The 14,898-nt window shown below is 40.9% G+C and overlaps 1 protein-coding gene across 4 annotated transcripts in view; it reads right to left on the bottom strand.

Annotated features, from left to right (window-relative positions):
- Positions 1-14,898, bottom strand: part of GREB1L (GREB1 like retinoic acid receptor coactivator) — a 316,301-nt gene that overhangs the window by 85,364 nt on the left and 216,039 nt on the right. For 3 of the 4 annotated variants that reach the window (XR_004273436.1, XM_032293226.1, XM_032293227.1), the window contains 5 exons: positions 14,158-14,286; positions 9,186-9,302; positions 8,437-8,556; positions 7,291-7,428; positions 3,880-4,065 (listed from right to left, as the gene is read on the bottom strand). Coding sequence is in view for 3 of the 4 variants with exons in the window: in XM_032293226.1 (XP_032149117.1) it covers positions 3,880-4,065; positions 7,291-7,428; positions 8,437-8,556; positions 9,186-9,302; positions 14,158-14,286 (690 nt within the window). In the remaining variant the exon portion in view is untranslated. The remainder of the gene's footprint in view (positions 1-3,879; positions 4,066-7,290; positions 7,429-8,436; positions 8,557-9,185; positions 9,303-14,157; positions 14,287-14,898) is intronic. The other variant, XM_032293228.1, reaches the window with a different exon arrangement.

A 14,898-nucleotide genomic window follows, 5' to 3' on the forward strand; every position in this document is an offset into this window, starting at 1 on the left:
GTCTCATACCTATAATCCCAGCACTTTGGGAGGCAAAGCAGGCAGATCACAAAGTCAGGAGATCAAGACCATCCTGGCTAACATGGTGAAATTCTGACTCTGTTAAAAATATGAAAAATTAGCCAGGTGTGGTGGTACACACGTGTAGTCCCAGCTACTCGGGAGGCTGAGGCAGGAGAATCGCTTAAACCTGGGAGGTGGAGGTTGCAGTGAGCCGAGATTGTGGCACTGCACTTCAGCCTGGCATCAGAGTGAGACTCCGTCAAAAAAAAAAAAAAATTAACTGGAGAAAATAATTTTTCCACAATTGGTTGGAGGCCAGGGAGAGGTAGGAGAGTGGAATTCTCATAAACAGATTTTTGTCCTTTATACATGGAAACAGGACAAGAAAATGGTAATGTATACATTGTATTATGTCTGTGATTCTTCTATGCTGCTTCTTTTTTGAGACAGTTTCCCTGTCACCCAGGCTGGAGTGCAGTGGTGCAATCTTGGCTCACTGTAACCTCCACCACCTGGGCTCAAGCAATTCTCCTGCCTCAGCCTTTGGAGTACCTGGCATTACAGCTATGCGCCAACATGCCCAGCTAATTTTTGTATTTTTGGTACAGATAGAGTTTCACCATGTTGGCCAGGATGCTCTCAAACTCCTGACCTCTAGTATCCACCCTACTCAGCCTCCCAAAGTGTTGGGATTACAGGCATGAGCCACTGAGCCTGGCCTCTTCTGTCCTTCTCAGTCACTTCCTGACAATGTGGAGCGATGCTTTTTAAACAAAATCACCTAGGAACCTCCAAGACGTCTGATCTTCATTCAGCTTTATTAAATTGGCATCATGGTTAATTGTCACTAGGTGCACACTTTTCAGTGAGCTCAAAGTGGATAGAAGCTGGTCATCTATTTAAAGCTTTCCTCCACCAGAACATGACAGCTGAAAAGCAGATGGCCCTGGCTGTCTCCAATTCCCTACTGTCTTTCATTAACAACCTGAAAGCTCAGGGACCTGGTTAATAGTCCATAAGACTCACTTCAGGACTGAGTAACATTTTCTATCAGGAAGCATAATTCAAAATACAAAGGCATTCTGGGAAAATAAATTTACCAAACATGTTCACAACATCCCTTGTTGCCTTAAAACTCACTGTTATAGAGTTTTGACTGATGTACCATTAGGAATCAAGAAGTGGGGGAAAGATATTAAAGTTTAAATGAGGTAAGAGACTTCTTAGAGTAAAATGTCTTGCTTCCAAAAATCAACTATCACTTTTTCATCCTCAGCCTTTTTTATTTATTTTTGATTTTATTTTATTTTTTATTTTAATTAGAGACAAGGTCTCACTCTGCCTGCCAGGCTGGAGTGCAGTGGCACAAGCATAGCTCATTGCAGCTTTGAACTCCTGGGTTGAAGTGATCCTCCTGCTTCAGCCTCCCAAATTGCTGGGATTACAAGCATAAGCCACCACACCCTGTGCCTCATCCTCAGCCTTTACAATTTCATTGCAGGCGTCTTTTCTCCACTTTTGCAAGCTTGATAACAGTAATCTTTTCTTTCAAGTGCAGATCTCCAATAACTCAGGTTAGTCGAGGTATCAGTTTTAATGGCTTTTCAGGCAGAACTACCTTAATAGGAAAAGTCAAGGTTTAAACAGACTCAGAGCCCTCCAAGAATCTCTGGATTTGCTGATTTCATTATCTACTTCAAAAGATTTTCAGATTGTGAAATAACTGAGATTTTTTTAAAGTGACTGTAGTGAAGATGATATGTTTCTTCTGAAGAATCTTGCTTTTCTTCTTTTCTGTTACCTCTAAGCAACTGAGCCGCTAAAGTATTGAAACTGTCCTTTTAGAAGTTTACATTTTAAAAATATGTATATGATCTATGGCATGCATATGTGAAACTATTCTTGTTTGCCTTCTTGAAACCTCCAGAGGCAAAAAAAAAAAAAAATAAAATTTTTTTAAGGACTCCAGAACAATTGTTGAGGGACAGAGAAGTCTCAATGTACAAAGCTTAAATTTTAAAAGAAAAATATTATTCATGTATATTGAGAGGCCTAATTAATTGACTGGAAGTCAAATTCTGGAGAGAATTGATCCTGCAGGGCAGAGAAGAATCTGTGTAATTAAACTGAAATTTTTTCTCTTTCTTTCTCTTTCTTTCTTTCTTTTCTTTTTTTACAAAAGATAAGAACATTTAGTAATATAAGGAAAGATATCTTATTTTGACCACTTGGTTCATTTAATTAAATTGGACTCTGATTTTAAAAATTGCTATTGAGATTGAAAAAGAGGCTGGGCGTAGTGGCTCACACCTGTAATCCCAGCACTTTGGAAGGCCAAGGTGGGTGGATCACCTGAGGTCAGGAGTTTGAGACTAGCCTGGCCAACACGGTAAAAACCTGCCTCTACTAAAAATACAAAAATTAGTCAGGTGTAGTGACGCGCGCCTGTAATCCCAGCTACTCCGGAGGCTGAGGTACGGGAATTGCCTGAACCCAGGAGGTGGAGGTTGCAGTGTGTTGAGATCATGATGCCCTGCACTCCAGCCTGGGAAACAGAGTGAGACTTGGTCTCAAAACAAACAACAACAACAAAAAATTGAAAAAGAGTGCTATAGTGATTTGCTTGGTTGGCTATAATATCATCACTCTCTGAAGCCTGATTTTACTAATTTTGGGTGCATTTAGAAGTTGCCTTTAGATCTTAGAACACAGTCCACAATCCAATTTCAGTACGTAGCAATTAAAATTATGTCATCAAATGAGCTTTGGACCCAGGGGAATTTTATAATTGTATTTCCTTTCAATAAGCATCATTAACAAGTCCCAGGTTTACCACGAAAGTAGCTCTCACGGGAAACTGATGCCTTGCAAATTTCAAAAGGCCATGTCAAAGCAGAGCCCACATCAAGACAGCCTCTCAGGGCACAAAGAGTTCTAGTCAAAGCTGCTAGCTAATGCACCAAAGGCCGAATATACCCTAATAAAGCTTATTTTTTCTTTTAAAATTATTTAGCCCAATCTTTTTATTATTTCGTAACACTGAAGTATTTTCTAAAATTAAAAAAATTCACAAAAGTGCATACAAATATGTTATGTGTAATTTTATATTGCAAATATTTTTCTAAGTAAATCAGTGGCTTGAAGTCCTAGAATGAGTGTATAATTAGGCTGCATATAGATGGCCTATTGCCATTTGCAAAATAAAGAACATTTCGATGTAAATGCTTCTGAATCACTTTAATATTGTCAGGGCACCTGCATACACCCACTGTGGGGCTTAGGAGGACGTATCAGATAGAGGAAGTGAAGGGTTCATGACTTACATATCCCCCTTGCCCTATAGCTTAGAGGACCTTCCAGGGAGGTCCACAGTTATGACCTCAACAATGGAACTCCATCAAGTGGGTATATTTGGAGAAGGAAAAAAAATAGATGTAGGGGCGATGGATAAACAAGACAAAAAGACTAAGTGGAAAACTGGAAAATAATTGTTTAAGATAATGGTTATGTTTGCATTCTAGATGGTAGTTGCATTTTCAGAAAGGTGGCCTAGACAAGCTCCCCAGGGAAGGAGCGCTCAAGGCACAACCCTTTAAGGTTCTGCCTACCTTAACTACTTTGTGGCATCATGAGACCGGACACTAGGTGGTGCAATTCATCTCCTCCAGGACCCAAAGAAGCAAGGAGTAAAGGAAAGGGGTAGAAAACAAATGGAGGAGAGGAAAGGGAAAAAAGTTACAGAGAGTGGGGTTGAAGGGAAAGAACATTACAAGAAAAATAAGAGATAGGAGGATAAATGTGAGAAAGAAAGAAAAAGTACATCACAAAGAAACCTCAAAAATAGTCACCAGCAAATGATTATGGAAAATGACTTACCCAGCCGCACAAGATACTGTATTGTCAGAAGAATCATGTTTTCCACACTCAGATATTGGCTGCCAGTCAACCCTAGTTGTTCTAAATCTTTGTTTTCCAACTGTGGAATCTTGTAGCAACTCACCAGCAGAGGACTCACAACAATGTCACTAACATTTCCATAGAAATAGGGTAAAGTGCCATAGCCTGTCCCAATAGAAGCAGGTAAATACAGTTCAACATTTCTTTTTATGTTCCAACCAGGTATGCTTGCTCAAGTAGGATCAAAGATGCTTAACAAAATTCCCTAACCTCTGAGATAGCTACCAAGAAAATCATTCAAATATATAAATCCTAGCGAATTTGCTTGGATGCTCCAAAGTCTATTCTTATATTAAATTAAATGAACAGGAAACAAAATACAGTTGGTCTTCTATATCTGTGGGTTCCATGTTCAATCAACCGTGGACTGAAATAGGGGGAAAAAAAATCCACAAAGTTTCAAAAAGTGAAACTTGAATTTGCTGTGGGCTGAGTACTATGTTGAATCTACATGAATGATGTGTAGGCACTTATTAATATTATAAGCAATGCAGAGGTGGTTTAAAGTATATGTGAGGATATGCATAGGTTATATGCAAATACTGTGCCATTTTATATGAGGGACTTCAGGATATTCGATTTGATATGGGACAGGGCATGGAATAAATCCCCCAGGGATACTAAAGGACAACTGTACTCATATTATCTCTGTTTCTCATGGAAGGGACATGTTAATATTTTGCTGGAAGATTGATGAGTTTGCAAAACATATCTATATGCTTTCTAAAATTGCAATGATAAAATATTTCTGAGGCCGGGGGTGGTGACTCATGTTTGTAATCCCAGCACTTTGGGAGGCCGAGGCGGGCAGATCATGACATTAGGTGTTTGAGACTATCCTGACCAACATGGTGAAACCCTGTCTCTACTAAAAATACAAAAATTAGCCAGGCATGGTAGAACGCACACCTGTAATCCCAGCTATTCAGGAGGCTGAGGCAGGAGAATCGCTTGAACCTGGAGAGGGAAGGTTGCAGTGAGTGGAGATTGTGCCATTGCACTCCAGCCTGGGCAATAGAGTGAGACTCCGTCAAAAAAAAAAAAAATCTGATAAAGTCCCTCATCAAGTTTATTTTCAGATAAGAAATCAGAAAACAAACTAACGGCAATGCAGCTGGGCATGGTGGTTCACACCTGTAATCCTAGCACTTTGTGAGCGTTCAAGACCAGCCTGGCCAACATGGTGAAACCTCGTCTCTACTAAAAATACAAAAATTAACCAGGCATGGTGGCACACAGCTACATAGGAGGCTGGGGCAAGAGAATTGCTTGAACCCAGGAGGTGGAGGTTGCAGTAAGCCAAGATTGTGTCGCTGCACTCCAGCTTGAGCAACAGAGCGAGACTCCGTCTCAAAAAAAAAAAAAACCGGCCAGGCGAGGTGGCTCATGCCTGTAATTCCAGCACATTGGGAGGCCGAGGTAGGTGGATTGCTTGAGGTCAGGAGTTTGAGACCAGCCTGACCAACATGACGAAACCCCGTCTCTACTAAAAATATAACAATAAGTCAAGCATAGTGGTGCATGCTTGTAATCTCTGCTACTCAGGAGGCAGGAGAATCCCTTAAACCCAGGAGGTGGAGGCTGCAGTGGACCAAGACCATGTCACTGGACTACAGCCTGAGTGACAGAGTGAGGCTGTGTCAAAAAATAAACAAACAACAAAAAACAAAAACAGAAACAAACAACAATACATGTTTCACTTCCTAAGATTTCTTTTTCTTTTTTTTTTTCCTGACACTATCCACCTGGAGATATTCCTGAGATTTTCTTTTAAAAAATTTTAAGCTAAATTCATTGATTAACAGCAAGATTCTACTAGTTTCAGGTACTTGGAGATCCCTGCTCCTTTTGTTATCTTAGCTATTTTTGTAAGACTGTCTTCCTAAATGACAGTAAATAATCTCAAGTTGTTTTCAAGTAGATAGGATAAAATATGTCCAAAATGTACCCTGTTTTGGTGGTTGATAGAGAGGACAGTCCCTCTGTGAGACTTACTAAAAGGCAGGCACCAAAGGACCAAAGGGTCCCCATGTTCTATGCATCTTTCCAAAGCTTAGTGGCACTATGGTAATGTTCAAAAAGAGCTTCCTAATCCATTAAGCATTTAATCCCCCCAGTACCTACAGATCTAGGCTTAGCAGATAGAGCAACCAGGTAAAGCAAAGGGCTCCAAGCAAAACCATCCAATTAGGCAGGATTAGGCCAACCCAAAAAGCAAATAACAGCTCATATAAACATGTCCTAAAGATGTAGGCCAGGCACGGTGGCTCATGCCTGTAATCCCAGTACTTTGGGAGGCAGAGGTGGGTGGATCACTTGAGGTCGGGAGTTTGAGACCAGCCTGACCATCATGGAGAAACCCTGTCTCTACTAAAAATACAGAATTAGCTGGGCATGGTGGTACATGCTTGTAATCCCAGCTACTTGGGAGGCTGAGACAGGAGAATTGCTTGAAGCCAGGAGGTGGAGGTTCTGGTGAGCCAAGATCGTGCCATTGTACTCCAGCCTGGGCAAGAAGAGCAAAACTCCGTCTCCAACACCAAAAGAAAAAAAAAAAAAAAAGTGGCGAACTTAAACATCCTATCTATTTTGTCTTACAGGTAGAACAGGCAATCTCCTTATGGCTTAGGCTAGTCCTAAACCAAGGAGACTCCTCACATGGGTATGAAAAGCACTAAGTTAGTTCTGGAATGTAGGGACCCCTAAATGTCTATACCTCCAGTTGTAGACCACCTGGAAGGACTCAGCCTTCTCAAAGATACTAAGGTTCGGACCTACAACTGTGGGGCCTCTTGGTTCTCTTGAGTAGGGTCTGTCAGCTGGCTTGGTTTGTTTCATTTCTCTGTAGTTTGGCTCCCTTTGACTGGAATGTCCCCTCCCCTACCTTGTCTACTCTGACCAACCTTTAGGACTGAGCTTAACCAACACCTCTGGGAAGTCTTCTCAGACCCCTCCAGGCAGAGATAAGTTCTCTCTTAGAGCTCTGAGTTCTGGTTGCTCTTGGTTGTGAACCTCTAAGGAGCTCACATGTCACAGTGTGCTATAATGGTTATTGCCCATATCTTGTAATACTTATTTACCAACCCTAGTGGCTTGTAGGAGGTCAGACTCCCCCACTAAACAGTGCTCCTAGAGGGCAAAAGACTTTGCCTTATCCTCAGCTCCTAATCACATGTTTGATACAGCATGAAAGAGCTGACCAATAAAAGCTGAAAGAATCAATAGATGGATGAATCCCTTCATGAATATATGAAAAAACACAAACAATGAAATGGGAAAACACTCCTAGATTCCAGAAGACATAGTCAACTTGGAATTCCATTGGCTTACCTATCAGAATTACTGGTCTAACTCCTGAGTTACTCAGCAGGTTTTCAGGAACAATTACAGTTTCCCCTGCAGGAATGGGCCGGGGCTGTAAAATGCCAGTTAGTGGGGTCTGGGGAACTGGGGCAGATAAAGGGGACTCTGGAAAGAAAAAAGTTTGACAAGAAAGATGACATGTGAAAACTAAATGAAATACAATAAAAGCAATAAAATTTTAATACTTTTAATAGAGAAGTATTAAAAATCTAATGATTTGTTATGTTTTTTATTATGTTTATTATACAAAGTGATAAGCTGAAAAAACAAAGGGAGAAAAAATTTAACCATAATCATATCATGTGGCTATAACTACTATTTAGCATTTTGGTGGTTTTCCTTCCAGTTGTTTTTGTCAGTATGCAATCTTCTGGATCCTGTTTGTTATTTTAGCTTTCCCCCCAAGATTATCAAAGGCATATATCCATTCATTACATACATTTTGAAAGGTATAGAGAAATGTGATGAAGGATAAACTCATCATTAACCAGTACTATCTACAAGCAACCATAGTGACAGATTGGCATAATTATTTGTGTATGTAAGATGTCTATGTTGTCTTTAAAACTATTCACTTAAACATTTAAATAACTCATTTATGTCTTAGAACCAGTATATTTACAATTGCCTGTGGTTGGTACAGCAAGGTTTGAACATTTAACTGTGAACGTTGAATGGCTACAGTTTACGTATTCTGAAAGAGAACCAGTTGGTTTTGGTTTTTCAGGTTTCTAGCCACAGACTGAACCATCCAGGTCAGAAATAATAAGCATGGGTCACATAAAGAACCAGATAACAGCAGGGAAAATCTAACACCACTGCCAGCAAAACAAGTCCATATATGCCCTATGATGGTGGGTTGGTAGCATTGTGTCCTGTGTAATGAAGGGCTTTTTAATGCTATGGGTTAAAAACTAAGCCAAAGGTTGCATTCAGATCAGTTGTAATGATCTTGTGCATTGCAGGGAAGGCAAATGTGATCGGTACAAAACATTAGCTACTATCAATATTCTCACATAATTCATCTCCAAGAATTCAGGGAAAGAATAGAAGTAGAAGATATCTCCACTTATTAAAAACACACTTAAAATCCATATTCTATTAAGATCTTACCCGTTCTTGAAAGAGGGCGAACTGTAGGGACAGGTACAACTAAGCCAGGTTGGGGGAGAGGTGACCCAGGATACCATCCCCGGTGTCGTTTCTTTGGTGGCCCAGAAATAAACATGGTAGCTGAAGATAAACAAAAATTAAGAATAAAAAAAGAGATACTCTTGTTCTCAGCCATGTGGGAGAAAGGAGAGAATGCCAAAGTAACACAGAACTTTGAATTTGACTATGCTCAGAAAGTCTAAATCACTCTTCTGCAGGTAAAGTTAAAAAAAAAGCCACATTAGTAACCTAACATTACAATAACAGTCACTTAACATCTGTATGTTGTTTTACAATTCACAAGTTTATGTAGCTTATTTCATTTGATTCTACCCTCACCCTTGTGGGGTTGTAGCATAAGCATTGTTGTTACACCCTTCTAGTAAAAGGAGAAAGGAAAGCTCAGATTTGTCTGGGATCACACAACAGAGAAGAACTTTGAATCCTGTACTTTAGTCAGCTAAACCCAAGGTTTTTCAAGACACTTCCTTATACACTTGTCTTAACATTATTTCCCAGTTAGGTCATCCATATAGAATCCCAAGATATTTACTCATTACTGTCCACACCAATTACAAACTTTCAAAACACTGTATGACAAACTGAGAAAACACTCTAGAGGGTGTTGCCAGATAATTCATTACAAAATCTGGAGTGCTTCTAACCACAGGTAAGTGCACTATTAAAAAACTCTACAATAGGTATTGTACCTTGGTCTCCTGATGCATAGCTGGGTCTTGGCGACAAACAGTAATTCCCTGGGTGGGCTGGAGTGGAGCTGGATGCGCTGCCCTTCCCTCCATGGCTACTGTTTCCATTAGCAGCATCTGTAGAACCAAGGAGAGGAGCGCTCACAACAGTGGCTGGGCGGGTCACTCTTTCTGGGATGCTGCAACCATCTGATAGACCTCATGCTCTAGGATTCCAAGAAACCTCATGGATAGGACTCAGTCCAGTTATATAAAACCAACTGCAACTGTCAGAGGAGGACCTTCATTAAAATTAAATGTCACCTAGAAACAATTTCCTAGGACTCCAAGAGACCTTCTGGAATCGTTTTCAATGAAGTCTTTGGAGATGATGGATGGAAGGAAGAGAAAAAATTCTTATGTATATGTTCTTAATTTTGCGTCATGGAAAGTTTCAAACATACAGAAAAGTAGAGAGAATAGGATAATGAACATCTACATACCTACCACCCAATTTCAACATTTACCAACACATACAGCCCATCTTGCTTTATCAATACCCTTACCACCCTTATCTCTGTCCCCCGCCACATAAACACATGTATGCTGTGAATTATTTTGAAGCAAACCCATATCATTTTGTACATAAATACTTGTGTGCTTCTTTATTTCATGTCTTGCTTTTTTTTTTTTTTTTTTTTTTGAGACAGGGTCTCACTGTCACCCAGGTTAGAGTGTAGTGACAGGATCAGAGCTCACTCCAGCTTTGAACTCCAAGGCTAGAACAATCCTCTTGTTTCAGCCTCTCAAGTAGGTGGGACTACAGGAGCATGCCACATCTGGCTAATTTTTAAATAGTTTTTTTTTTTTTAGAGACAGGGTCTTGCTATATTGTCCAGACTGGTCTCAAACTCCTGGCCTCAAGCGATCCTTCCACCTTGGCTTCCCACAGTGTTGGGATTACAGGTGTGAGCCACCACACTGGTCTTATGTATGAGTTTCTAAAAGAGTAAGACTCTTTTTAAAATGAATTCTTTCCTTCTTGGTTGTTTTTTTTTTTTTTTGAGACGGAGTCTCGCTCTGTCACCCAGGCTGGAGTGCAGTTGTGCAATCTCAGCTCACTGCAACCTCCATCTCCTGGTTTCAAGCAATTCTTCTGTCTCAGCCTCCAGAGTAGCTGGGACTAGGGGCACACGCTGCCATGCCCGGCTAATTTTTTGTATTTTAGTAGAGACGGGGTTTCACCGTGTTGCTCAGGCTGATGGCAAACTCCTAACCTCAGGCAATCACCCCGCTTCAGCCTCCCAAAGTGATGGGATTACAGGTGTAAGCCACCACGCCCGGCCTTACTTCTTCTTAAGACAGGGTCTCACTCCACCACCCAGACCGGAGTGTGGTGGTGCAACTACAGCTCACTGCATTCTTGACTTTTGGGCTCAGACGGTCCTTCCACCTCAGCCTGCCAAGTAGCTTGGACTACAGGCATGTGTCACCACGCCTAGGCTAATTTTTGTAATTTTTTGTAGAGACAGGGTTTTGCCATGTTGCCCAGGCTGGTCTTGAACTTCTGGGTTCAAGTGATCCACCTGCTTCGGCCTCCCAAAGTGCTGAAATTACAGGCATGAGCCACCACATACAGCCAATAATTTCTTGGTATCATAAAATATCCCGTTGGTATTCAAAATTTTCCCCAACTATCTTTTGATTACCTTTAAAAAAATTACTTTTGCTTTTACAGTTGGCTTGTTCAAATTGGAATTCAAACAAGATGGACATACTGAATTTAGTGGATATGAACCTGAAACCTCTTTTAATCTATAAGATGCCCTTCCTTTTCTTTCTTTCTTTCTTACAATTAATTTGCTGAAAACCTGGCAGAATTTTCCATTTTCTAGATTTTGTTGATTATATTCCTGTGGTGTCACTTATTGTTGTCCCGTGTATTTCTAATAAACTAATTGTTAGATACAGAGGTTTGATCAAATTCGGGTTCTTTTTTTAGGCAAGAGTATCTCATAAGTACTGTGGTATACGGTACTTCGCATCAGGAGGTATGTAAGCCAGTTTTCTCTCTTCTTGTGATATTAAGATTGATTGGCATTATAAAGTTGTTCAGCCTTTCATCTGATGGTATTAGTAACCATGATGATTACTGATCTATCATGTCATTGATTTTTTTAAGCTGTAAAAACTTGATTCCACTGTTCAAAGTCTGTAATCCAACCAGAAGGTAGATCCTGCAAGAAATGTTGGACCAGAGTAAGAACAGAAGTGGGCTGTGTAAATCATCATACCTAACTCTTGAAAAGTTTCCAAAAATGGCCAGGCCCAGTGACTCATACCTATAATCCCAGCAATTTGGGAGGCTGAGGCAGTAGGATCACTTGAGACCCAGAGTTCGGGACCAGCTTGGGCAACATAGGGAGACCTTGTCTCTACAAATAACTAAAAAAGAAAAGTTTCCAAAAATGACAGGCTCTCTTTATGCTCATTCTTCTACCTCTCTTAATCCAAGGACTTTGGGTGACCAAGGCTGGCTGATCACTTGATATCAGGAGTTTGAGACCAGCCTAGGCAACATGGTGAAACCCTGTCTGTACAAAAAAAAAAAAATGCAAAAAATAGCTGGGCATGGTGGCATGTGCCTACAGTCCTAGCTACTTGGGAGGCTGAGGTGGGAGGATGGCTTGAGCCTGGGAGGTTGAGGCTGCAGTGCGCTGAGATCACACCAGTGTAACTCCAGTCTTGGTGACAGAGCGAGACCCTGTTTCAGAAAAAGAAACACACACACATACACATACACATACACATACACATACACATATACACACACACAACACTAAACTAAACTTTTCTAGTATTTTTTTTTTTTGAGACAGAGTCTTAGTCTGTCACCCAGGCTGGAGTGCAGTGGCACGATCTCAGCTCACTGCAACCTCCGCCTCCTGGGTTCAAGCAATTCTCCTGTCTCAGCCTCCCAAGTAGCTGGGATTACAGGTGCCTGCCATCATGCCCAGCTAATTTAGAGATGGGGTTTCACCATGTTGGCCAGACTGGTCTCGAACTCCTAACCTCATGATCTGCCCACCTCGGCCTCCCAAAGTGCTGAGATTACAGGCGTGAGCCACTATACCCATCCTTTTATTTATTTATTTATTTATTTATTTATTTATTTTGAGACAGAGTCTTGCTCCATCACCCAGGCTGAAGTACAGTGGAACAAACATGGCTCACTGCAGCCTTGACTTCCCAGGCTCAAGCCTTCCTCCCACCTCAGCCTCCCGAGCAGCTGGGACCACAGGGGCACACAACCACACCCAGCTAATTTTTTTATTTTTTGTAGAGACAATGTCTCACTTTGTAACCTGGGCTGGTCTTGAACTCTTGGCCTCAAATGATCCTCCTGCCTTGGCCTCCCAAAGTGATGGGATTACAGGTGTGAACCACCATGTCCAGATGATCCTGTCTTTTGTTCACAGCTTGCCTTAGCCTACTTCTTTCCTTGGCTTATACTATTTACCCTGATGAATTTAACTATATGTTGGTGACTCTACTCTACACCATCAGTCCTGAATTCTCCCTATGATAAATTAAATGGCTGTTGAACAGCTCTACATGGATATCTTATGGGAATCTTTTTTTTTTTTTTTTTTTTTGAGACGGAGTTTCGCTCTTGTTACCCAGGCTGGAGTGCAATGGCACGATCTCGGCTCACCGCAACCTCTGCCTCCTGGGTTCAGGCAATTCTCCTGCCTCAGCCTCCTGAGTAGCTGGGGTTACAGGCACACACCACCATGCCCAGCTAATTTTTTGTATTTTTAGTAGAGACGGGGTTTCACCATGCTGACCAGGATGGTCTCGATCTCTTGACCTCGTGATCCACCCGCCTCGGCCTCCCAAAGTGCTGGGATTATAGGCTTGAGCCACCGCGCCCGGCCTTATGGGAATCTTAAACTCGGCATTTCCAAAATTGAACTCCAATCTCCCACTGGAGAACCTGATCTTCCTTCTGTATCCCTGTCTCAGATGATGGCATCACCATTAGCCCAGAAGGATGAATGGCAACTGAGACCCCTTCTTCTCCTTGAGGCTCAAATTAATCAGTTAATTCCTGCTGGTTTCACCTCCTGAGTAGTTCTCTAACTTGTCCTCTCCTCTGCAACCTATTACCACTCTAGCCAAGGACCTCATCATTTCTCATTCATTTCTCATGGAGATGACTGAAATGACCTGCAACCAGTTTTCCTATTTCGTCTTCTTACACATTGAAGCAAAAATGATCTAGCTCAAGTTCAAATCAAACCATGCCATTTCTTTGCTCTGTAAGTTATATAGTAAAATCCACATTTTTTAGCCTGGCTGCCTATAATTTTCCCTTAACCATCACTTACCTCCTTGCATACATCATCTTGCTTTTCCCCTTTCCCCTTTTTCCCTTTTAACCATCATTTCTGCTGTTCCCTGAATCTGAATTGCATTTCCTCTCCTCCTTTGTACAGTGAAGATCTCCTCATTGTCAAAGACCAAGCTCCTCCAATAACTCATTTTTTAATTACTCCTACAATGTTGGATTAAAACCCTTTGCTCTGTGTTCTTCTGTACGTTGCTATATGTGCTACTGCACACTGAAAATATCTTGTCAGAGGTCTATCTCCCTAGATTAGAGGGAAATTAGGGGTCAGGAATTTAATCTTATTTATCATTGTATTCTCAGTTCCTAGTCATAGCAGGTGCCCAAGAAATATTTGTTGAATGGAACCAAATTGCTGTGTCACCTCCAAGTACCAAGTGTCATTCCATACCTCTTTTGGTTGGAATGTAGAGAACACAAAGCTTCATATACTAGTACATTATTGCAGACAGCCCCACTTTTCTCTTCAACTGGCAGGGAGAGGCAGCTTCTGTTTTCTTCTATCAATTTGTCAATTAAATGTCACACAACTCTTTTATGGACCATGTATTACCAAAGGAATATAAGTGAGGAAAACATCACCTGCAGCAAAAGTCTTCCCTACAACATGCAAAGATAAAGCCAGTGGTTTCACAACATTCTTATTCCGGGTCAGGTCCTGAGCTCCACTTAAATTGATTGCAGAAATAGCTGGACTGAGAATCGGTGAATCTTTAAAATGAAAGAGTTTGTTTAAATTAGCAACTATTTATATATGCAGGAAGGACGCTAATTCAACAAGAGTTGAGAGAAAGCAGATTATAGAATTTCAGTCCTTTCCTTGAACTATTCTGACATTTTAAAATGTTCATTTCTACACTTAGATCTTGCCAAAAAAAAAAAGAAGTTCATTTCTAGGTATACTGGTTTTATTATTTTTTACTTATTTAACACTCACTCACTAGAAGTTACTATGTGATGGGTGCTACTTTAAGTACCTTAAATATATGAATTCAGTTAATTCTTATAACAACTTTGTAAGGTAAGTGTCACTACCTTAAATAGTAGTAGTCATTTAACCTAGTCAGAGTTAACTGTGGAGTTAGTCTCCATGTTCCCCTCAAAGCCATATATATATACATTATTTTTATTTTAAAATTTTTAGATGGACTCTCACTCTGTTGCCCAGGCTAGAGTGCAGTGGCACGATCTTGGCTCACTGCAAACTCCGCCTCCCAGGTTCAAGCAATTCTCCTGCCTCAGCCTCCCAAGTAGCTGGGACTACAGGCACAAGCCCCCATGCCCACCTAATTTTTGTATTTTTTTTTTTTTTTTTTTTTTTTT

The sequence above is a fragment of the Sapajus apella genome, unplaced genomic scaffold, assembly GCF_009761245.1.
Source record: "Sapajus apella isolate SASKATOON/1434 unplaced genomic scaffold, GSC_monkey_1.0 scaffold29, whole genome shotgun sequence".
Taxonomy (NCBI): domain Eukaryota; kingdom Metazoa; phylum Chordata; class Mammalia; order Primates; family Cebidae; genus Sapajus; species Sapajus apella.